Source organism: Rhea americana, unplaced genomic scaffold, assembly GCF_003343005.1.
Source record: "Rhea americana isolate MKP2758 unplaced genomic scaffold, rheAme1 scaffold_75, whole genome shotgun sequence".
Classification (NCBI taxonomy): domain Eukaryota; kingdom Metazoa; phylum Chordata; class Aves; order Rheiformes; family Rheidae; genus Rhea; species Rhea americana.
The window spans coordinates 767,593-791,179 of NW_028186923.1; the positions used below are offsets into that span (position 1 = coordinate 767,593).

The 23,587-nt window shown below is 44.6% G+C and overlaps 1 protein-coding gene across 1 annotated transcript in view; it reads right to left on the bottom strand.

Moving 5' to 3' along the window:
* DCC (DCC netrin 1 receptor) overlaps positions 1-23,587 on the bottom strand; it is a 547,514-nt gene that overhangs the window by 163,330 nt on the left and 360,597 nt on the right. Inside the window, exons 8-9 of the mRNA XM_085322164.1 lie at positions 13,147-13,303; positions 7,062-7,216 (exon numbers count right to left, since the gene is read on the bottom strand). Of these exons, the coding sequence (XP_085178290.1) occupies positions 7,062-7,216; positions 13,147-13,303 (312 nt within the window). The remainder of the gene's footprint in view (positions 1-7,061; positions 7,217-13,146; positions 13,304-23,587) is intronic.

Below are 23,587 nucleotides of genomic sequence, written 5' to 3' on the forward strand. Positions count from 1 at the left end.
GGAAAGTCACTCCAGCCACAAGCAAATGTTACTTACACAAGAAAGAAGAAGAAAAATTTAAATGCTCAGAAAAACTAAGCGTCTAGGAAGCCAGCAGCAGGAGTCCAAGTAAGAGAGAAAAACAACGTTGCTTCTGCCTTCATGCCTGCCCCAACTTCCACAAAGGGAAGACACGTTTCATTAAAACCGAAAGCAATTGAAAATCTCCCCCCGCCCCAACCCTCCATGTAAATTACTCATAAAATTAAAGAACCATGTAAGAATGGCATAAAGTTACCCCAGGGTGTATTTTACTGAACCATTACGGAAGAGTACACACAAATGAGGAGGATATTAATGACTCTCCAGAACACATTTTTCAGTACTGCTTCGCACTTTTATCAAACGACAAGGAAAATTCACTACTGAAGCAATACACCGGAGATGCTTAAATTTCTGCCTGGCCTGTCTCTTCAATATACTGATAAACATCTCCCGTGCCTTTCCAAAGGCAGGCTGTCCGAAGCGGCAGGAGCCATTCACTATCCTGGAGATCTTTCTGTACGCACAAAATCTGGCAGGACGAGGTGGCAGGCTTGGACAGAGACAGGTTTTTCCTTTAAAGTAATAAATGTAATGTTGTTATAGACTGATGGATGAAGAGGAGGAGMGTGTGTCCTCAGTTCATCACTGTGACAGCCGACAGGGGACAGGCTGCAGCAGCAGAAGACACCCCATGCAGCCCCGTGACAMCCTCATTAGATGAGACTAGCTACAGTTTTTTTTTTTTTAATTACTGATTTCTTTTAGGCTGAGAGCTGGTGAGGAGGGACGGGTTCTCACAACCCAGGCCAGGGAGGGCCACTGCGCCAYGCGGGAACCTGGCATATGTCTGACACACAGCGTGGGCAGGCCAAGGGCAACCGGGGTGGCCCAGGCTTGCAGGACACCTCCAGGTGCTTGTGGGAGCCCACCAGGTCTAGGGAAATGCCATGACGTTTTTTGGGGTGCAGGAAGGTTTTTCCGAGCTCCTGCGCTCGGARCACTTTGCAAATGAGCAGCAGGAGGAGTTTCTTTTACTTCCACTCCAGGGAGTACTGCACCTGCAGAAAGGCRATTTTCTGCTCTGTTTTGCCAAAACCCTGATCTAGACACCCTTGGTGAGAGGCTTTATAAATTAACTGCAGTGCCTGACAGGCTTCTCAAAACACCGCACTGCTGTCGTTTCAGCCAGACCTTGGCTATCATGAGGCAGCAAAAATCTCTTAATGGTCTTGCTGGTAAAGGTTGGGTTTCCATGTATCATAAAAGATCCTACTGTTTAAAGGTGACTGATCTCCTTGGTACAGGGCAGCCACAGCAGAAGCAATTACTGAGTTTGAGACCGTGCTTTTCTGCAATCGCGGCTGCCCCAGGAGCGCTGGCCATCTGCCACTAACGGGCTACGCGGCACCTCGAGACCCCAAGCAGCATCCGCCCTTGTAAGGGACAACTTCACCCTTGACCAAAAGCCTTAAAAGACCGCACAGCATATGTCCTGGGAAACGGGCAGATGCTTCTCGTCATAAAAGTGACAGATGGAGACATAAAAAGCACAAGGCTGCTGACCCATCATCTACCCACACCGGACATCGCATCGATCCCGGCTTTCTCGTAAGCCTTCCTCGCGGYGGGGGTAATAACCCTTCCCCCAGCGCTCCCCAGGGCTCTCCAAGGYGGGTTTTTCTTTTAAACCAGGAATGTAATTCAGCATTATTTTTATTGACAACACGACCATTGGCGTGACGGGAAGGAGCAGCCCAAGCAGCTGACGAAGATGCGATGGCAGCACTGGTGTCCTGCGAAACGCCACGCATCTGACCCCGGCAGGACTCGTGCTGCTTTGCTCCAGGACCCCACCAGCYTCCTAAGGGATGATGACTGGCACTGTGTGTACACTGGGGTCTAAACTGGATGAGTCTGACACAAGACTTCAAAAAATTCAATTACTCTAACACATGTTTATTCTGCAAACAGAATTTGCACAGGTCAACGTACGTGGAACTGATTATTGCTTGATGAAAAGGCACATCTACATGGGGTTAAAAGATATCCGTGGCTTCCCTTGGCCTTTTATGTGAAATTTCATAGCATTAATTTTAATAGCTTTTTAATTTTCTATGCAGTTTTGACATTTTGACATTTGACACAAGAAATGTATGTTAAAGTAGACTGCAGCTGAGGTTTTGTCTATGTCCTTTTAACATTCYCTTTGCAACTAATAACTTCAAAGAATATTGTCTCTACAGCAAAACTTGTACAGAAAAAGAACTCCAGCAGCTTCCGGTGCAATTGCTTTAATGTAGCATTGACTGCAGTTCTTGCTACTATTTGTCTCAGGTGCAGCCAGGAAGCAGTAAACAAAATTTTTCCCCACCAAAAATCGCAAAAAATGATGCTCTCAAATCACAACAGGATTGATTTCTGAGCACAGGTACATGCCAGCCGGTGATGGAAATTAAAGGCAACTACAAAAGTATCTAGACTAGGATCTCCATGATTTTACCAAAGTCGAACAGTCTCCTATGTAAGATCACGTTCTAGCTGCTGTAGGGCGTCCCATTTATTACCTAAGTCCACCCCAACTCTATATACTTCTGTGCCTAACGGCCACAGTCAGTGCTCTTGGGAAAGGGTGGGCTGGGCACACATCGGGATGGGTCAGTGTAAGGGACTGAAGGCAGAAGGATGGCACAGGCATCCAGGAGGCTCCAGTCTCAGACTCAGCTTCTCTGGAAATCTGGATGCCAATTTAATAGCTAAGATAGACGCCGAGCCTCAAGAATGTTGGCCCGAGTGCTTGTCTCCTCTTAGTAACATGCATTTATGCATTAGAACAACGTAACGACTCAGCTGGCTCTATTGCTAAGGAAGCCCAACCACAAGTCTGTCCGACACCACCTGGTAGATGTTTGYCTGCTGAATGTCAAGTAGAAGTTTGAATATCTGCTGAAACAAAGACCTGAGTGTCCTGAGTCCTCAAAATAAAAAGTCTAGCATGGTCAACTGAAAATATTTCTTCCAGCCAGGGGACTAAAAAYAAATCAGGAAGTAATATTAACACTGCAGTAACCATAACGTGTCCCATGGAAACTCACAGTTACCCACAACCACAGAGAACGCCACAATGGAATTTCCACGCTGTAAATGCTGATTTGACCAAGGAACCTCCTTTCCTGTTCATATATTCCTCAGGAATTATTAAGCAGAAATGCTTTGACCGGATGACCCAAACCTTTTCGGGTGCTGACCCTCCACACGAGATTGTCCAGATCTGGTCCCACAAGTACTAACAGCCCCTAACTCCCGCTGCTGTCACCGAGACCTAATGGTGCACTGGGTGCTACAGAGGGCACCTAATCCAGCTCCGTTCAACACCTGGGAACAGCAGGACCAGTAAAAACATCTCCATCCTGTAGCAGCTCATGGGCAACATGACAGGAGGAAATGGCAGGCCCACCRCCTCCCTCAATTAAACAAGTTTCCACCTTCTTCAGTTTTCCCTTTTAACAGCAAGAAAGGTACTAACGCAGCACATCCCAGGCATCTGAAACACTGGTTTCCAACTCAGCTGCCAGGGCAAGGCAACTTCCCYTGTGCAACTGTGCTTACGTTTTTCTACTGGAAACAGGAACGTGCACAGATAMCCCTGCCCTGCTGGGAACTAACAGCAAAAACGCCAGCGAGCCCTGCAGTCAGCACTCCCAAATGTCCCCRGGAAAGTTGCTGCTGATTTTACTCACTCTTCTCTTCACTTGGCTTCTCTGAGATGGGCAGAAGGATCCCAAAGGGAAAACCAGAAGCAGCAGAATGTCCTTCTGCAGGACAGGACAGGGCCTGGAGCATGCAATGAAGAGCCGATGCCGCCCTGCTCACACAAACAACCTTAAAGTGGAGGGTGAAGGGTGAAAAACATTGAATCTCTGGCCCAAGCCCTCCAGCTGAGTCAGGTGAACGCGAGGGAGCCGTGCAGCGGCTCTGTGCGCAGGACAGGCAGGCGGGAGCAGAAGCCCTCCTGGCCAACTCGGTGGGGAGTTGTGGGAGGGTCCCAGATTTGCTCCCTCGCCATAATCCAGGAGGTGGCAGACGTATGGAAACACAGGTGGGCTTCTGGGAGCCTCAGAAAGATGCAGTAATTAACTATTCTTTATGAAGCCCTCAAAGATCCCGACCTGCCTCCCTACTCACGTCTCTTCCTCCACCGACTACTTCGAATACGCGCGGCAGAGACTGCTTAGGAAGCTGGTCGGGATTCACAGGGCGGTGAGGAGMACGGAGCTGGTCCCGCGGCGGGGAGCGGGAGCACTAGGCTTCAAACCTCGGGAGGACCGGCACGGCTCCGCCGCTTCCTCCCCTGCTGCCGAGCTGCTTTAACACCATCTCGAGGAGCCAAAATAATAACTCACAAAGTCTCCACATGTGGTATGAAAAGATTAGACAAGGCTTAAGCAGTCAGGGATTTAAATCCTCACTGATAATGCTGTAGTGAAATTATATACCATAAAGGCAGAGAAAGAGGGGTTGTAGTTTACTAAAAAGAAAAAAAAAAAGGAGGGCGGTTTAATCTGGGGACAAAAACCTTCACATAAATGTAGCCCATATAGTCTGGATGATTATTTCAAAAGCTGGAACTTCTGCTGTTGATCTTTTAAACTGATTACTGAGAAAATGTATGCACTTTTAGAAACAGGCACTGACAGACATGAATTTCAGATGTCCTTTTTCATCAGCTTTTTCTTCTTTAACAATGCCAGATTGCATAATACTTCTGATATTTTCAAATAATGTGGAAATTCAATTTATGTGAAGCCATGTAATTTATTGTACAATAGTTACAGCATGTTCTAAGAGACAGCGCACGGAGGCTGACGGGTTTCCAGGACCAAAGAGAGTTGTCTCAAAATGATAAGATAATTTGGTCAACAGGAAGAAATGAAAAGAAAAATGGAAAACAATATTTTCTCCATGCTCAAACTTGACACTTCAGAGAAATTTCGAAGTTATTCAATAAGAAAGATATTCCACATGCCTACACTTTGCATTAAGCAGAGGAGGCAATTCTGTGTCCTGCCAGCTTCCAAGCGTAACAGCAGGGGGTAGCGATGCATGGCTTTGGCTTGCATTTTGGGAAGGGGAAAGAATTTTCCGGAATGAAATATTATTTTACTTCTGTAAATCATACACATACAGACAGACATATCTATGATATATAGATATATATAAAGAAATATGTGCATTTGTGTTTCTAAGCGTTATTGACGGTTAAAATGTTTCCTTACTTCTAAAAGGCTCAGATTCATACCCTTATTTTCCCCCAAAAGGCCTGAAATGCAACCTTGTTTATGTTTGAACATGACAGTTGTATAACTGGAAATAAGTGCAGTAAGCGGCACGGCAATCTCAGAGCAGGAACGGAAGACATCTAAAATGCAAGGGAACTCAGAAAAAGCAGAAATCTAAATTTCTCAGGTGATACTTTGAAAACATCACTACTCACACGGGTTTGGGGTTGTTTAGGGTTGTTTCCTGGCTGGTGGCCCGTGACCCAAATTCACATCTCCTGGCGAGCAAAGCTGCAGAGATCAGCTCACCAAGGAGCCTCCTCCAAGGGTGCCGGCTCCAGCTCTCGCTCCGAGCGGGAGCCTAGTGCTGGCTCCCGGCTTCCTATGCTCCAGGTCCAGCCTTCACGCCCACGGGGGCCACCACGCTCCCCATTTCCCACGCTCATCAGGGGATCTCCARCCCTGCCTCTGAACGCCCCAGCAGACAAGACGGTCTTTCCTGTSGCTCTGTTCCTCCCACGCAGGAGCTCAACTGTGTAAAAGCCAGTTTAAGCCATCCCTCATGCTTGCCTTACATATGACTTTTTTCCAAGCCCCTACTCCAGCCCCTGCCATGGAGAGTCATCCCCATCTACGTTACCTGGCTGCAGCAACAAGTCACCTGCAGCCACGCATCAAGCAGACGCACTTTGTGTTTTCCCAGCACATGGTACCTTCACGCAACAGGGGGCTTTCAGACAAATCCTGCCTTTTGGTTAAAATCCGGTACACGGCAATGCGTGACCACGGCAAACAGTTTTTGTGGCTCTGTTAAGTGTTAGGTTTTCCAAGTTATTACCCAGGAAGAACGTATTCTGGCAAGGACTTACTGAAGAGATGTAAAAGGAGAATTTAGCCTCCCACAAGCCACCCGTTTGGTCCTCCACGCCTTACGAACCAGCGGCTGCCAATATGCTCTTCTCAGAMCGAGTAATTAGAGGTACAGCACCCAGCTCTACTTAAACAGGAGCTGCATCCACCCGAGCCACTAAAAACTAGGTATCATTCCTATTCTGATCAACAGGACTTCTGAACAACGAGTTTTGCTGTGGAAGGGCTCAAATAACGTTGCAGGCCTTTTTCTGCAGCATCCTTGGTCTGGGACAACGGATGGTCCGAGGGAAAAAACTGCCACAGACCAGACCAAAAGAAACCTTCTTTCCAGAGACCAGGCATGTGTGGAAACAGTTAAAATCAAAAGAGACATATGAGAAAGAGAAAATTACCTACAGAAGAATGACTTTGAAGATTAATAAAACATATCTATAGCTAAACATTAACTAATACAAAATATTTGCTTTTAAACATGAATAAACCAAAGGGTTCACTCCAGTGGAAAGTCTGTGTATGTTCCAGTAAGTTTATAATGCATCTTGATTGAAAAACAACTCCTTATTTATCAAAACAAAGGTTTTGTATCACATATGCTGCCACATAATAGAAGGTGGGAGGTATGATAATCAATGTCAGGACGCTAAGCAACAATATGCTGTTGCTGATCAGGCCAAATGCTCTGCAAGTACCTCCAGAACAACGAGGAAAAATTACTACAAATTTCGGAAGGGTTTTATTTACCAAGYAGAAGGGCTGTGCTGTAATATTTACTAGCAAATGCCATGCGAAAACCTTAAATTAATGAATTATGGTAAATGGRGAGGTGCTGAAGGCGCAGTTCACCGTTAAAGCCGCCCTAGCCGAGACCCCGTTACTCTGCAGACTTACGCTCGGGCTGCGTGGCAACCTTGACGGGCTGCGAGCTCTCTCCGGGCCCCCACTCGTTGTAGGCCACCACGCGGAAGGTGTAGGTCTCCTCTGGCTTCAGGTTCCCCACTGTCAGCTGAAGCGTCCCAGCCTGAGACGTGTTGAGTGCCCGCTCTCTACATAAAATAAATAAATAAATAAATCACACAGGAAAATTAACTTAAACACGCATGTTGATCTTAAAGCACTACTCAGTTAACTGGATCATAGCTTGCAAGGTGCGTTACTTATCGAACTTCGTTTTGGGGCTTATATGTCTACAGGTTTTCTGTTAAGTTGATTTCTCCTTTAAAAAAATAATTCAAGTAATAAGGTCCATAGGAAATACTGCAAACACTAAAAAAAGGATTTGTGTTGTAACACTTCATAAGCAATATCCTATATTGGTTCTTTRCCTTTCTCAGTACAACAGGAAAGGAAAAAAGATGGAAAGAAACAGCTATGCAATAAAGGAAAACATCTGCGACGTAGAAAGTGAGATGCACGCGCATCACGAACACCTGGCTGACAGTGGAAAAGCAGGTCCTGACGGTTCTGCAGGCAGAGCCGGGTCCGTGCCCCCAGCAGCCCCGCGCCRGGCGCCTCCTGCCACCACGCCAGGAGCGGCAGCTCCGTCACGGGCAGCGGGATCAAGCACCCACCCTTTGAAGGGTGCCCTCGTCGTCGTCCCGACACCAGAGCTACGGGGGTGTCTGCGCTTTGGCACCAGCTGCTCTCTACTGGGTCAAGCTCTACAGAGCTGTGGGCTGGATATGAGAGCAAATGACTGATGGAAGAGATACAGACCTACAATCATTAGCACAGGATTACCYAGGAAAAACACAATCTCTAAACAGAAGAGCTGAGTTTAAATTGGATGAAATCACAGTCATTTCATGGACAATCTGAAAACACAAGTAGGTAAAATTGCTTTGTAACTGATTTATTATGGATGGCATGCGTAGCTCTGCTCCTTTACTAGAAGCTCTCAGAAAAGCTAATGACAGTAACAAAAAAGGTAGATTTCATGCTGTGAAAAAATCATTTAAAACTGAATCAACTAATTGTCGAATGGTTGTAGTGCTGCCGCAGTTGTAATTGCTGCACCAGGTACACCAACAGCTCAGAGCACGCTGTTCCTTTGGGGAGCATTTCCATAAAATGCAATTTCTCAGGCCACAGCATATCCCATCCTATGAGCGTGGCATCTACCACTGCTCCAGCCTTCTGAGAACCTACTGAACCCAACTCTGGGGAGCGTACTCCAGGGAAAACTATCATATTGAGCCTTATCAGAGGCAAGGGTGGTTTAATACATCTATTCCAGCAGAAAGCTTTTTGGTGACACTTGCCAAAGCGGAGCTGGGAAGGCTGCTGCTCTCAAACGAGGCGACTGGCAGGCAGAGCCTTTGCTCTTCTGAACAGAAGCTAGGCTAGGCTTCAGCAGCTCAACTTGTCTAATTTTATTCTCTTGCTGCTTCTCTCTGATTTCTATTTTCAGTTGTAGGAATCAACTTGCATGGCAAACGGCCTCTGTGGATGGGTAACAAGCTCACTGGCACCGAAAGCAGCACTCCTGCAGGCAGATGTCCTGTAACGTCTGAACTAAACAACAGCAAGCTTTCCATAAATCCTTTGAAATGAAGGAACTCGTGGCGGTAACAAAATACACATCCTGACCTCCTTGCTGCAGGATTATGGGACTGTCAGCAACTGTATCTTACTGTATACATCTTTTTTGTCGGTAATAAAAAAGCCGCAAGATGAACTTTCAGCCTCAAAATAGTGAGAAAGAAGTGAGAGAAGAAAGGAGGAGATGAAGTGACAAAAACAAACTCCAGTCAGATCTCTGTTTTAGTATTTCTCTATGGCAGTGCTACCTGTAGTGAGATATATATATATATGCACTTCTGGAAAAGTTGTAAATCTGCTCCCAGTATCTAGCCAAGAAAAATAAAAAAGTGCACACACACATGTTGCACTCTGCGCACTTGAATTGCCCGTAGGGTGTTGTAATTTCCTGAGCTAAGTCAAATCCACATTGCAGGCTAAAGGGGCTGGAKCAGTCTCTCATCTTGCATAGCTTGGGACTTAGGTGCAAAGCATTCGCACACCGTCACAAAAGCGCTAGGATGAGGCGTGAAATTCTGATACAGCCTGTTCTGCATCTAACCCCAAAACTGCAGAGTAACAGAAAAAATCAGGCCCAGATCACAGGCACGAGCCCATCCAGGGCTGCTACTCTCCGTCTCAAACCTACACGGGACGCTCCGCACCCGCCTGGAACCAGACACGTCAAAGGCAGCGCTCTGTAATTAGACTATACGTACGGCTGCATCRTTCCAAGTAACCTCAGCAGCTCCAACGCCCATTGCATGCTGGTCCAGCTCCTTCAAGGCACCTCCACACTGCGTGATGGGACCCTCATGCTGATCTTGCTGGGGCCTGGAGCCAGAAACCACTCCAGCTGATAAACACACATCCAGGCACAGGGTGCACCTCGGTCCTGTTGGCAGAGTGACAGATGCTACGCTGTGCTCAGGCTAGCCCTGTTCTCCAGAACCCACAACTGGGCAATCCAGTTCCACGGAAGCCAGGAGCTGTACAAGGGCCTGAGGACATCATCATGGTCAAACTGATGCACCTCACGAGCTGTCGTTGGCAGTGAGAGGGCTGAACCACTCTCAGGCCAGCCAGCTCACCCTACACAAAGCTGGTCGTATCGTTCCCAAGGTCGCCTCCAAGATCCTTCCGAAGGGAATGAGCTTAAGTCCAACACCAGGCTCGTATGATTTGTTTCCAGTTCTGGAGCAGTTTTGAAGAGTGGAGGCTTCAGGCTTCTCCTTCTCTGTACCTCAGAAAAGTACTGAACAAATTGAGGCTTTATATGTTTTGCTTTCTATATTTTGGGGTTTCTAGCTGACAGGTGCAGAGTATCTCACAAATAAAGTGCTAGGAGCCTGGCCTCTGAGCCCAGAAGCATTCTTCCTCAAAACTGGAGACACGCTCATGCTCCTCACCTTGCACCTTGGGCTAATGGCCTGCGGCTGCCAGGTGCATTGCCTCCAAACACAGTCGTTTCCCCGTTTCATTTTCAAACATTAGTGAAAGATCTTGCAAATTCAAACAAACAAACAAACAAAAAAAAAAAAAAAAAAGGAGAAGAAGAAGAAAGAAATGGACTGCATCAAAAAATAAATGTTCCAAATTTGCCTAAGGACAGAATAATAATGAAGTGAACACTGCATGACTGACAGAAATAAAACAAAAGAAARGGTTGAACTTTCCCACTGCGCCTGCTGGGACCACAGGAATGGTCACAACAGAGCCTACCTAGGCTCATTCTGTGTCCCAACAGTGGCCAGATATCGGGGGCTTACAGAGCAATCAGAGAAACAGGATGGAAATACTGTGGTTATTCTCCTGGCATGGTATTCCTGGCTACGGATTACTGGAGTTTCTCACACACAGGTTGCACTCAGATCATCACAGGCACCTTGGTGGATCTAACTCCAGGTTGCACCCAGATCATCAGAGACACCTCGGTGGATATACCTCCCATCAAGCTGTCAAATCTCACCCTGAAAGCATTAATGCTTTGGGCTTCTGTGATATCCTATGGCAATGAATGCCACAATGCAATTATGAGTTGCAAGAAAAAATAGTAATTTCTTTTTTTCTGGTTTTAGACAGGCTGCCTGCCAATGTCACACCTGACAGTGACATCTTTTATGATGCCTTAAACCCTCCAGCTAGCAAAGGAAAAAAAAGTTCTTTATAAATATAATAACCCTACACTTTTCTTTCTAAAATAGATGTCTAAAGCATGTCAGATGGATACTKTAAAATATGTGGCTATTTTCTCCCTCAAGTTTCAGCACAGATACTTGAAGTTTGATGAGAGAAATTGCACCCAGATACAAAGGCCATCGCCGGCTTCAACTTGCAGGGCCGGGATTAACAAGGCATGGATTTAGCATTGGGAGCTCCCAGGGGGTCCTGGAGAGCTGGTCCCTGGCTACATCTGCCGCTGAAGCCTACGGGTGCTACCATAGCGCAGGGCAGGCGATCAAAGCACCCAGCACCTCGGACCTCGGCACCTTTAAGTTTTGGGTCTTCTTAAATCTGGTCATGAAGAATAGTCTAAAAATAAAAGACCTTGCCTAAAGTCATTCAGTTCTTTGTAAAATGGAGGCTCCGACATGTAATTTCCAGTGAGTGAAGATCATGTTATATCACRGTATCAGCGTGTAAAAAAGATAATTACTGTTCCCATATATCTCTTAGGTGTGTAACTAATGCTTTTATAATGTTTCAAACACCTAATTAGTTACTTCAAGTAAGACAAGTCATGTTAATGTTCCTTGCTGTGAAATGAATACTATTAATTTTAAAATGGATGGACTTTTAGCACCTTGACTTCTTTCTTCAGCTCCCATTATCATTCTCCCATGAAATTATATAAAGTTCTCGATTATAATAAGCAAACCTCAAAACAAATGTAAATAGTTCATCTGGGAATGATATTTCAGAAGCCAAGCGAATCTTGAAGGTATGCTTTAATCAAATATAAGTTTTTGTATTCAATTAAGTGGTCCCTTGACTAATTTCTTCAGCCTGTATAATGTAGAAAGCAAATCTGCAAGCTCTATTGGCTTCTAGTGACCATCATGCAGCTATTAATCTGTGAGTAGAAAAAGTTCTAGTGAATGGTTGTGAATGTTTATCTGCAAATAATCTTAAAATAGTCCCAATCTTGCAAGAGGACATTGTGCCAGAGATTTTTACGTTGAAATGGAATACTACTACTATTATGAGGGGCCTTTTTTTTTTTTTTTTTTTTTTTTTTTTTTTTTTTTTAAGATCGGGGGCATTTAATTTCCTTTATTGGGAAAAATATTTGCTAACAGTCATTAAAAAAAAAAAAGGATGGATACTAATCAGAAGCCATTATTCAAACCAATTTGACATTTTAAAGGTTGTAATCAAAAAACCAAGCTGCATTTTTAGCCCTTGTGTCTTGCCTGAAACAGGAGCAGGAATATATTGTTGCATAAACGTTTCTCACTTCTTATAAAAACATGCAGTAGATTTTTAATTTTAAAATCTAAATACAGTACGGTAAATTCTCACAGAGAAGGCAGAATTACTTTAAAACTATACGTAGGTAATTACGTGTATCTTGAGGTTGTACTGGAGGAGTTATTTGCGGGTTTAGAGACGTATATAAGATCAAGAGCAAATCAGCAAAAATAAGSACTGTCTTTTTCTTTGTGGTAGTGCAGATACTCCGCTGGTGGAGGACCCCTCCTCCGGGGTGGAGGACAGCACGCTCCAGGGCGCAATGTGCGGGAAGAGCAAAATACCAGGTGTCTCAAGCCTCAGACAACTTTCTAAGTTAGGAAAACAAAACAAAACCCAAGTAAACACGCCATACCTTTCTGAGCGCGTAAAATGAGCCCACAATGCTGGGCGATCACGCAAATGGCGAATAAAAGTGTGTGGGGCCGTTCCTGCAAAACAGCCATCTAGCCTGCAGCTCCAACGCASGTGGCCAGGACAACCCCGGCTCGTCCCCTTTTACTTGCAACAATGCAAAACCTTCATACAGTCCTGGCCCGGGTTATTTCCAAGATTGTACACCRTTTGCACTAAAGGCAGGTCTCCTCTCAGGTTGATTAGAGCTCACCAAAGTCACCTCTGCTAGAGATGCGAACAAAACTTGAGCCTGTGTCTTCAGAGCAAGATGAAAAGTAAAACACGGAGCTRCTAATATTTTATGTTAGACAGCTGAGCTAGAGCTGGGGAGGCAAGATCCACGGGCATCACTGTCATCATAAATCGTCCCTAACACCAAGACGATGAGCACTGTTATGAACTCATACGACATCTACAAGATATAWCCTGCAAGGAAAGACATTCACGTTGGTTCTCCCCATGGGGAGGAGAAGACAAAGCTGCCAGGATCACTTGCCAGGTACTTTTAAAGCCTTCAGGCCCTCTTAGGAACGCRCCCACGCAGAGGAGGGCGGCGGGACACTCGTGCGCTCCCGCCGGCAACACCTACCTGTTGACGCCTTCCCTGGAGAAGTAGACTGTGTACGCCTGGACGCTTCCTCTCACGTCGACGGGCGGGCGCCAGCTGAGACGGACAAACCGACTGGAGACCAAGACAGGGACGACATCTCGGGGGGCAGAGGGGAGGACACTGGAGCTCGGGACGGCTGGAGGGGAAGGAGAGGCGTCAGTCAGAGAGGCTGGTGGCACCGGGGGGCTGGGGCTCGGGGCGAGCGTGGTAGTGGACACAGCTGAGGTGTCACCAAACAGAGGGCCAAGGTGACATGGGAAAAGTGTGAACAAAATGAAAAAGGGATAAAAGAGAGAGAAAAGAAAAAACTAACAGTAAAATCACACCTTAAATATACCACCCTGAACCATTCATAACCCTGAAAATCAAACAGCAATAAGCAAAACACAGAGGGCTTCCCATGATACTTGGAAATTATTTCTTGTACATCTGACTAYGGAGTCTGATACGCTGCTTTGCTCACGCATGTTCAAAGGTATCTCTTGACAGAGTTTAAGGGTCTGTGAGCTCTTCATGAAGCATTCATGAAAGCTGGTCTACCAACACACATGAACAACGAATTAAATATTTAATTTATTATTCAGTAATAACGCCAGTGGTCAGCTATATCCTGATCTAGCACATGCATCTCAGGGATTGTCTGCAGTCACTTCACCTTCTCCGAGGCCAAACATGCAGCACTAGGCTTGATTTCACCAGCCAAGGCTGCCATGAAAGGCAGGTTKGGCCACTGGTTTCAAACTAAGAAGCAAACTCTTTTCATAATTGCAGGTCATTTTTGGTCAGTCCTTGTGTATATATTGGTTAGTTACTGTATTAATAGAATTAATTTACTGTGAGATCATTAAAAGTCTTGAATTATCTAAACAGCTTATAAAGGATAGCTTTATATAAAAAAGTGACATTCACTAAATACTGGCTTAGCATTTTTATTCTCCCTAAGCTATTATTAACACTCATTAATATTATTATAATAAATAATAAATACTATTACCTCTTCCATATTGTCATCAATCCAAAAAAAAGAGGGAATTAAGGAATTTCCCAGTGGCATTTCCAGAGTAATGATGTGTGGAAAGAAAATATTAAGCCATAGTCTCAGTTCTCTTGGCTGCACAGTTGTGATACAATATTTGCACTGAGATTGTGTTTAGCATCCTTAGTCATGGGCCACTGATCTAAATAATGYGCAAACAGAAGACTAAGTATAATTCTATGTACATATATACTAGAACGACACAACTATTTTGCTTCACAGTCAGACTGAGCAGATTTGGGCTTCTGATCTATTCTGTATGTTGACTTATGTATTATAAGCATGAGTGCACTGTCTTCTTCTAACGAGGACTCAATTAGGTGAACATCATTAGAGAAGTACCAAGGGCAAGATCTTAAAAAAACACAGACACATATCTACAAGGTTTTTTAGTGGAGTTTGGGTACCTGAATCACAGAGAGTAATTCAGTAAACTGCCCATTACTAGCTACTTTGGTATCTGAGGGTCTGTGGAAACTCTCAGTTCCTCCACACAATATAGAGGTCTCTGGTTCCCTCTGCTGAAGAGGCCTCTTCTTAGTTGAGCAGGGCAGCATGGCACCACTCTTCCATCGAAGGTGACGTTGTATTCAAAAACTTGTGGGAAGGTGAGCTCTAAGTCCAGACATCTACATTCAGTTGACTAGATGTTTGGGTCTACGTACAAGCTTGGTGTCTAAGCTCCCACTATAGAAAATTGGAGACGACAGATGATGGAGTCATCGGATAACACAGATGGTGGAACCTAAAGAGCTCCTCAAGCTAACAAATAGCAGGAACTACCTTTAAGCATGCCAAGTAAGTATCTGAAGAGCGGAGCTGAGTCTCTACCCTCAGTGTCCTTGCACAGGTGGACCCTGCGGAGTCTGATCTGTTAGCCACGCTCGGAGCATAAACACACAGAAGCAATCAAGATGCTTACAGCAGAGAAATTACATCCATTTATCATTTGATAATGTTCACCTTGAGTATAATTCCTAATGGTTACAATATTTACGAATGGGAGAACTGGGTTACAGGTGACGCTTCCTCACCTGCTGGCATCTGCATCCCTTGGCCCAGTGCTTGCAGGTTTGGGTCTATYTGGCGTGTATGGCCCTTTGGCAACCACCTGGGTCTGCCAGCTCCACTCCCAGGGCTCAGCTTGGCCGCAACAGCGATGAGCCACCACAGCTCTAACRTCCTCCACTGCTCTGGGCCATTTGTTCTTGCTATGGCCTTTTCCCTGCCAGACTATGCAAACTGACCTTGAGAAATTATTTTTGCAAACAACCCAAACTTACTAAAATACTAGCAACAAACTCAGGTGAAAAGCTGCTAGCCGAGGATGGACATTCTAGTCCACTACGTATGTATTYTACTCCAGCTTTCAGTAAACTGTAGAGCTATCACTGACAAAAGCAATTTCACTTTTATTTTTGCTAGCCGTGAATAGCAAACATATATATAGTACAATAGCACAATACAGAAAGAAATACAACTTGAAATTATCTCAGTAAGTAATACCTGAAATCCTTCAGTCTTTCATATGACTRCACAAGATCAATCCACTACTTGTTAAACTGTCTTCATTGGAGTTTGACAGGGTCTGATTTTAGCCTGACACGGTTTATTTAACTCCTTATTAAGTTTAGCTTTCTCTGCTCTTATGGCAGGGGGAATAATCATCTACCTCTGCACAYGTGAGCATGAAACATTACTGCTCTGATTCACCTTCCACAGGCATAAATGACTACATAACAGAGGAAAAGCTGAATCTACGCCAATCGGACCTGACTTTCACGTGTTTCCATTTAAGAAGACAAATGCAGCATCTCATATCCAGAACCCCAAACTCCCGTTATTTTTAAGCCAGAATCCATCGTAATGTCTGCAATTCTCTCATTATTTTTAAGCAGCTAATGGCAAAACTTGCTCTGATCTAACCTGTGCAGCTGCAYTTAGCACTGGAATTTGCTGCCTCTTCTTCTCTCACGGCATGCGAGCAATGCCCATTCAGCAGCACTTCCCATGTATTGCAGTCACAGGCTACTAGTAAATATTGGAATATGGGACCTAGCTCAGAGAGACAAACATTGCTTTTGTAAATGTTGCTTTAGCATGGCTGCATGCAGGATAGTGTTGCTTTCCTGCAAACCCAAGAAAGGAAGAATGGAAAAYGTTACTGCAGCTCACATCCTATTTCACCCTTACGATGTGAAAAACCGTGCTGCAGCCTCAATAGCTGACGTGCTCACCTAGCGGTCTGCACACAGCAGGAAGCAGATCCTAGCAGCAGTACCTCTATCCTTTAAATAACACCAGTGAGAGACCAGCAAAAGCTTATGTTGGGTGTACTAGAAGAGATGATGAATGAATGGACATCTTCTGCCTTGACGCTCACATTCCTCTCAACATACAGATAGCACCTAATTGACCAGCCAACGTGAACGTGAACGTGAACGTCCTGCCAAAACCTCTGAGCCTGAGTTCTAGTCACATCCCATCTCAACATGCTTCTGTGGGTCATTCACATCATCTGGTTTCCGGGCTGCCATCAATCTATCTTAAACTGAAAGTATCTCATAATCTACGTTCTCTTCTCTTCGCCATTTCAGTAACGAGCGATTTTCAGGCATTACAGGCTATCCAGTGCCTGACACTGTATATTCACATTTCAAAAACTCCATTTATTATGATTGAGAAGTTACTAGGCTTATAGAAAATATTGCTCTTAGATCTCAACAGGCAATTATAAAATTGATCTAAAAGCTCTTCTAACAATCTTCATTAAGGACTAAGTCATGAATTCATGAGATTGACCCTACTGTTTTTAAAGCAATAAAGATGGGCATGTGTTTAGTCACTCATGTTTAATTCATAAAAAAATGTAAACTTCTTAAACATATACTGTGTTGCCACATCCCTACATTTAAAAATCATACTCATTTTTTCAGGGGGATCAGAGAACAACTGCTGACCTATACATATGTAGAAGATCTGTGTCTCAGCAAAAGCAGTTAATTTTCATGGCATTATTCATTTAACGCTTTTTTTGGTAAAAATTACAATGTTAGTAAAATGAAGAATATTCGAGCTGTCAGTTCCCAGTATTTTACCCTTAGAATTTATGAAAGTAAGAAAATCTACTGTAGGCTATCTATACCCTTAAAATGCTGTCAACTAAAGCTAGTTGATAAGATTTGAAAAGCAACACTTTTTCAGCAAAAATGAGAAATCTGCCATACTTCGAATCTTCAACCAGCTCTCCTGCTGCAAATCAAACTTTCCCTGAATATCCCACATACCCTGATGCTGAAATACATTTCAAGATGTTGCATGAAATTTTTCAAAGATGCTGCATCAAAATATTTTTGATGTTTTCTAACAACTATTTTTCAATTCCTCAATATGAACTTTTTAACTATAGAGAATTTTTTATATTTTTCTTTTTTAAAAGACTTCTTAAAATTCCACTAAATGTATTTAAACATACAAGGAACGTACGGGCCTTAAGATAAGCCTTTTACTTCAGGAAAACAAGATGCCTCATTCAAATTAAAATACAAATCTTTTGGATTAATTCAAGTCTCCCCCACTCCAACTCGCCTCAGATTTTTCTTGTGTTTAGCACTTGAAATCGATTATTCATAGAGCAAGAATTTCAAGAATGACATAAGAATATGAATTTGTCCTCATCTCCCAATCCTCAGAGTTAAAAGGAAAAGCTATTTGCATGGAATTTTAATTCCAGAAGTAACATCAAACACGTAATTACTGTCTAGTGTTACTCTCCATGCTCATATTCTGGTGAGTTCTGTCTTTTGTTATATTCCTGTATTCGGGGAATTTAGTCATTTTTCAGAACCTCTTTGACACTTCTTCCATCGAAGATGTAACTGTAAAAAAATGTAACTGAAAGAAAAGCAAACTGCAGGATCATCTGTAACTCAAGAGTTACCGCATATGCAACACTTAGGAACTGCAAAAGCGAGGCACTCTTCCACTAAAATAAGCTTACATTAAGCAGATGTGTAACAGTTACCAATTTTGGCTCATTCTTCATCTTTTAGGATGTAGAAATTTTTGAAAGAACTGCTCTCATTTCATTTTACAGAATACCCATTTATTTTAATGGTGCAATGTCATTAAATCTCCTAACTGCAGGCTGCTTGGGAATTTTGGGGGACAGCAGTGATTTCTGATGCCGGTCATTGGGGAGGTCATGGACCGTCACCGGCTCCAGCCAACAYGGGCCACAAGGTAGCCGCAGCCCACTGCGACCTCACCTTCCATTTTTAACAGAAAAAAAACCCACCACAATCGATAAACATTCATTTATATTAGGGAAGGAAAAGAACAACTTTGAACAAAAGCAACACTGAGCAGGCGTGGAGAGTGCAAACAGTCTAATTTCACATCGTAATTGCTACAACACAAATATGAATTCACAGCTGCATTAGACTTGTGACACACCACTAATTGCTCCTAACGCWGCAGACCACACGGAGATGTGTGGATGAGAGCAGCTGTATCTTGACACAGYGTTAACTGTAATGCAGGAAGATTCATTTAGAAAAACTGGGATTTAAGAACAGTCCTCRGCTTCCACGTTCCAGATACACCGCACAGACAGGCCAAGCCAGGAACCACTCCAGGGCAGAAGGTACATGCCGGAGGAGGACCTGCACGCGGGCCCGGTATTTGACGCAGGGGTCACAGGCCCGTTAGCGATGGCAAGCCGTGCCATACACATCTTGAGAGGAGAAAGCAAGGAGAACTGCTGCATTTTACACCATTACTAGCCCAGCCAGCCACTTCTAAAACCCAGCAGTGATCTGCAGCATGGATGTGGATGCATGCCAATGGGACGTGGACCCAGGCCTGTCTTGGCCAGTCAAGGGTCTCCAACTCTCCCAGGTTAAGTGACAAAGTCAGGGAGAATCAGTGAAATACAGAAAACCAAACCAAGCCCAGTGTTTCAGCCTGGCCATTAAGTAACACTTTACTTGAAATAGGTGGTAAATAAATTTTGATCTTGTTTCTAACAGCTTGAAGAAAATCAGATGTTGTATCAGATGACTTTTAGGTAGGTAGAAATACATAAAACTATCTCAAATATGTATTGAATCAGACACATTACTGGTAGCTCACTACTTGTGGTCAAACAAAATGCTCTTCTCTGTGCGAACCACTCCTACCACCATTTGGCGGGACAACACACAGATCTTGTCCCTTCCCGTTTCCATCCAGCTTATGAACCAGACAACGTGTTCTCAAAGTGCTTAATTTTAAAGCATCTTCTTCAGCCGTCAAGTGTTTAAACCCCTCCTCCAAACGCAAGCAGAGATCGTGTCTGCGCAGCTCATACAGGAGCGGATGTACATTTGATTTCCCCGTGCATCGCATTTTATCCAATGACATCGAGCACTTGTCACAACGTCAGCGTACACTGGTGTGTGTTTAAAAATTTTTAGCCCATATGCCATGATATTAATTTACCAAATAAAAGATCTGTCCTCCTTGTCATAGGGACTCTCTCCCTCCTAGCTCCTTGCACAGCTACTCATTACTACCTCGTGCCATAAAGGGGCTCCTACACRCAAGGCACGCAGTACTAATTCTTACTGTGCTTCTTTTATGACAATAAAAATACCTYGCTATAAATCGCTACGTTCACATGTGTCAATAAGGCCTGATGTCCCCACCAGAGGAATTTGCTCCTGACTCAGCATCCTTCAGGATTCAGCCAGAAGCTCTTTCAAAACAACATACACCCATCTGCAATGGGAAATCTCCAAGAGACTTGGGAGACCCCAACGACGGCCTCTGCCTGCTCCTCTCCTTGTGCCACGTGCAAGCCAGCATCTGGCTGAGCTTTATGGCTCCTCTCATGACAGCTACCGCTGCCAGAAGGTTAAGCAAACATCTGACCTCAAAAAGCAACTTGCTCATGGAGTTGTCCCATGTCTCAGACCATCCCACGCGAGCATCACTTGGCCCTACATCGCAATGGATTTTAAATCCCTGAGGGAAATGGGTTATGCCAAGGGTACCTTGGGTGATGTCTGACCTGAAGCATTTCCACCAGGTTGTGTCAAAGCCCGTCACTGAGAGCTCCTGGCTTTGTCATAGAGCCACCAGAGTTACCGGATGGACATGCTATGCCCATGCAAGGCCTCCAAGATCTGCTTGCTGCAAGGAGGGGCAACAGAGGGAAGGAGGAGGAAAGCTGCAATGGAAACATCACATGTTTAATAGATTTTGAAGATTTTCATGGATGGGCCTTGCAAACATCTCAAGGCCAAACAATGGGCCTTGCAAACATCTCAGCACATTCCAGACGAAGGGGCTCAGCAAGAGAGAAGATGAGGAGGAAAGGTAAGAACAACTGCTTTCCACAGACAGCTTCTGAGCATTGCATGGAGCCAACAGGGTGCATATGCACTGCAGCATTCACACAAGTCAACCCAAAAATAGGGAGGAGAAAAGGTTTATCTCCTGCCTCCATGTCTAATGGCAAGGTCACGCTGTCAATGAAACAATACCTACAGAGCTCTCTTTTTACCCCTGTAAGCGCAAACAGCACAACTTTGGGATTTCGTTCTGAAATTTCACAACAAAGGCAATACTATAAAACTCCAGAAATTCCAGTTAATCTAGAGTGGTTCTGTCCAACGGTTACACTAAAAGCTATTTTATGGAAGATGAAAGCCAGGCACTTATCTGCTGCTAAATGTGCTGAACGACACGTTGCCCGTTGCAGGGGTTAAGTACGACATGTTTGGACCAGCAGCTGGAGGCAGGCAGGGAAGGCAAGGAGAAGACCTCCGTGCAAGGGCAGCAAGAGAGCAAGGGCTTGTTAGGATAACAGTGGTTGCGCTGTTGCAGCAAAACTGCTCGTTCACAGCGAGAGAAAAGCGTTTTTGTTCTTCTCAGATCATCACCTATCGGCACCAAAGAGCAGGCAGAAAGCAGGCCAGGTCCAGGCGACGAAGCCGAAGTGCTGCCAGCAGAGTTTGGAGGACGCAGTGTGCGAAAAGCAGTGTGGTGGCAGCTCTGCCAGGAAGAGGGAGACTGGGTTGATCTCACGTGCTTCTGGAGAGCGGGGTGCTCGCCGCCCCGGCCTCGGGCTCCCGAGCCCAGCACCCTGCAGCACACGCACACRTGGCCCCTGCCTGCTGGCTCATCCTAGCAATTCGCAATTCTCCTATAAATAACACCCAACTACTTCCCTATCACTTAACTGCCATTAAATCTTGAGATGTTTCTGTCTGCAGACCTGAGCGTGCTGTGGACACGGCTCTGCTCTCTGGCGGTTCTCCGGGGGGACCTGGGACAGGCCGGGCCGTGCACAAACGGGAACTTCTCTCTTCCCGCACGTGAGAAAGAGGAGTATCGGTATACACACATTTGCGTAAATATTATATGCCGTTTCTTCAGTCTGTCAGCTAAGAAAAGCTAAGAAAATTTGCAAAGAAAAAATCAGTGGCAAATACGGCCCTAACGGCTGCTTACATCCACGCAGTGCTTTGAGCCTATTCATTAACTGACACTACGCACGAATAGAAGAGAACAGAATAAAAAGAAAAATATAAGAAAAAGGCAAACCCACCAGTGCTCGGCTCCGCCGTTTCGAAGCGGTGCCCTTGCTCTTGCCTGCAGTGCTGCGAGGGCAGCGCTGGCGTCGCTGCGCAGGTGACATCTGTCACCGCCGATTAGTCACCAAGAAAAACGAGGGGGGCGAGGGGCAACGCTTTGCTGATTGCACAAAATTCAATCACCCGCAAACGCTCCCTGAGGAAACGCCGGTCAGTTCATCCAGTCCACCGTCGCCRATCCAAGGCACGATAGCTGCCGCACACCGAAAAAGCAGAAACACGCTACGGATTTTTAAGGTAGCCAAGAGACTTCGTGGTCAAATACCGAGAGCATGAAACAGAAACCATAAATGCTGGAATCTTCGATGACGTTCAAAACGCAGCGAGGGCAGCGTGATCGTGTTTGTTATTTTTGCATGGGAAATTCAGCAGTGCAGCAGGYATTTCTGTCAGTGATTAGGAGAACGAGGGGCTGGTCAACTATCTGCCACTGCTCTTCGTTAGCTTATCAGCCCCTTCTTCCGTCCAGTGGTCAGCAGCTCTGTGCAACAACACGCTGCGCTCAGGTCCTAAGAGCTATGGCTGCCTCAGTAATATGGGCTGCACACTTGGTCAATGAAAGTTAAACTTGCTTTAAAAAGACTGAGTTTTAAGGGGTTTGAATATTCCTGAAGTTGACAGAAAACTGAATGATAGCTTTTGCTGAAGAAGGAGAAAAAAGAAAGAGGAAGAATTTTCGAAATGAAAGAACATTTCAATTTATCATTTTGAATCATTTAAGAAATATATGTCTCAGCCTGTTTTCAACGAAGCTTGTCAAACTCTGATCTCAAAAAGGTATCTTATTTTTAAGAGAAAGATAGAGCAAATTTAATATTTGAATTATAACTGAACCAAAATTTACTCTTTTGTCTTTATTCTTTGAAGTACCCCAAAACTATGTAAGCTCTGAACACCTACCCCAGGAACCACGGTATGCTGGAGGATTTAAGATTTGTGCACTCTGATTTTAGACAGACTTTTCCAAGAGCTACACTAGGTGCTTAGTATGTTTGCTCACACTTTGAGCTGTCAATCTTCACGACACATCTCCAGATCTCTCTCTCTCTCTCTCTTACCTGGAGTTAGAGTCACAAACACACATGGAGGTCCAACATCTCGCATCAGTGAGACCTTTCAGGTCTTCAGCAAACCACCACTTGGACACACAATAAAGTAAAATCTCTGAATTACACTGAACGCATACTGATTTCTGCTGCTAAACTCCCCTAGGTTTCTGTCGATGGACACATACACAAGCCTCCAAGTCACGTTACCTGAGGCTTTAGCTCCTACACAAGCCTTGGCTAAGAGTGGGATTTAAAGATCCGCCCCTGTTCTCAATAGCTGGGCCAAAACCTGTGCTTTTAGAGAACATGGAACAAAACACATTCTTCTGTCCACAGTGAGGAGGTATTTCACAGCTGATTTTAAAAAATAATAATTCCAAGGAAAGGTTCATAGCTAAGAATTCCAAGTAAAACATCTAAATGCTTCAGGACCCCCCCCTTCCTCAACAGCATTTCCTCAAATTTGGCTGCAAGAAAAAGGTATTTACTCAGTATTTCAGTTTTCAGGGTTTCTGTCCTTAGGTACCTAATTCTTCTCAGCTACCACACAAAAAMGTAGCCCTTTGCCATAGCTCAGGGTTCTACCAGGCACCTTAGTCTTCTTTTAAATTTAGCTCTCAATGTTACTYAAAGTTTTAGCAGAAGGTGCCATATGTTACCTTATTCATTTAGTGGATTATTTATCAAAACCAGAG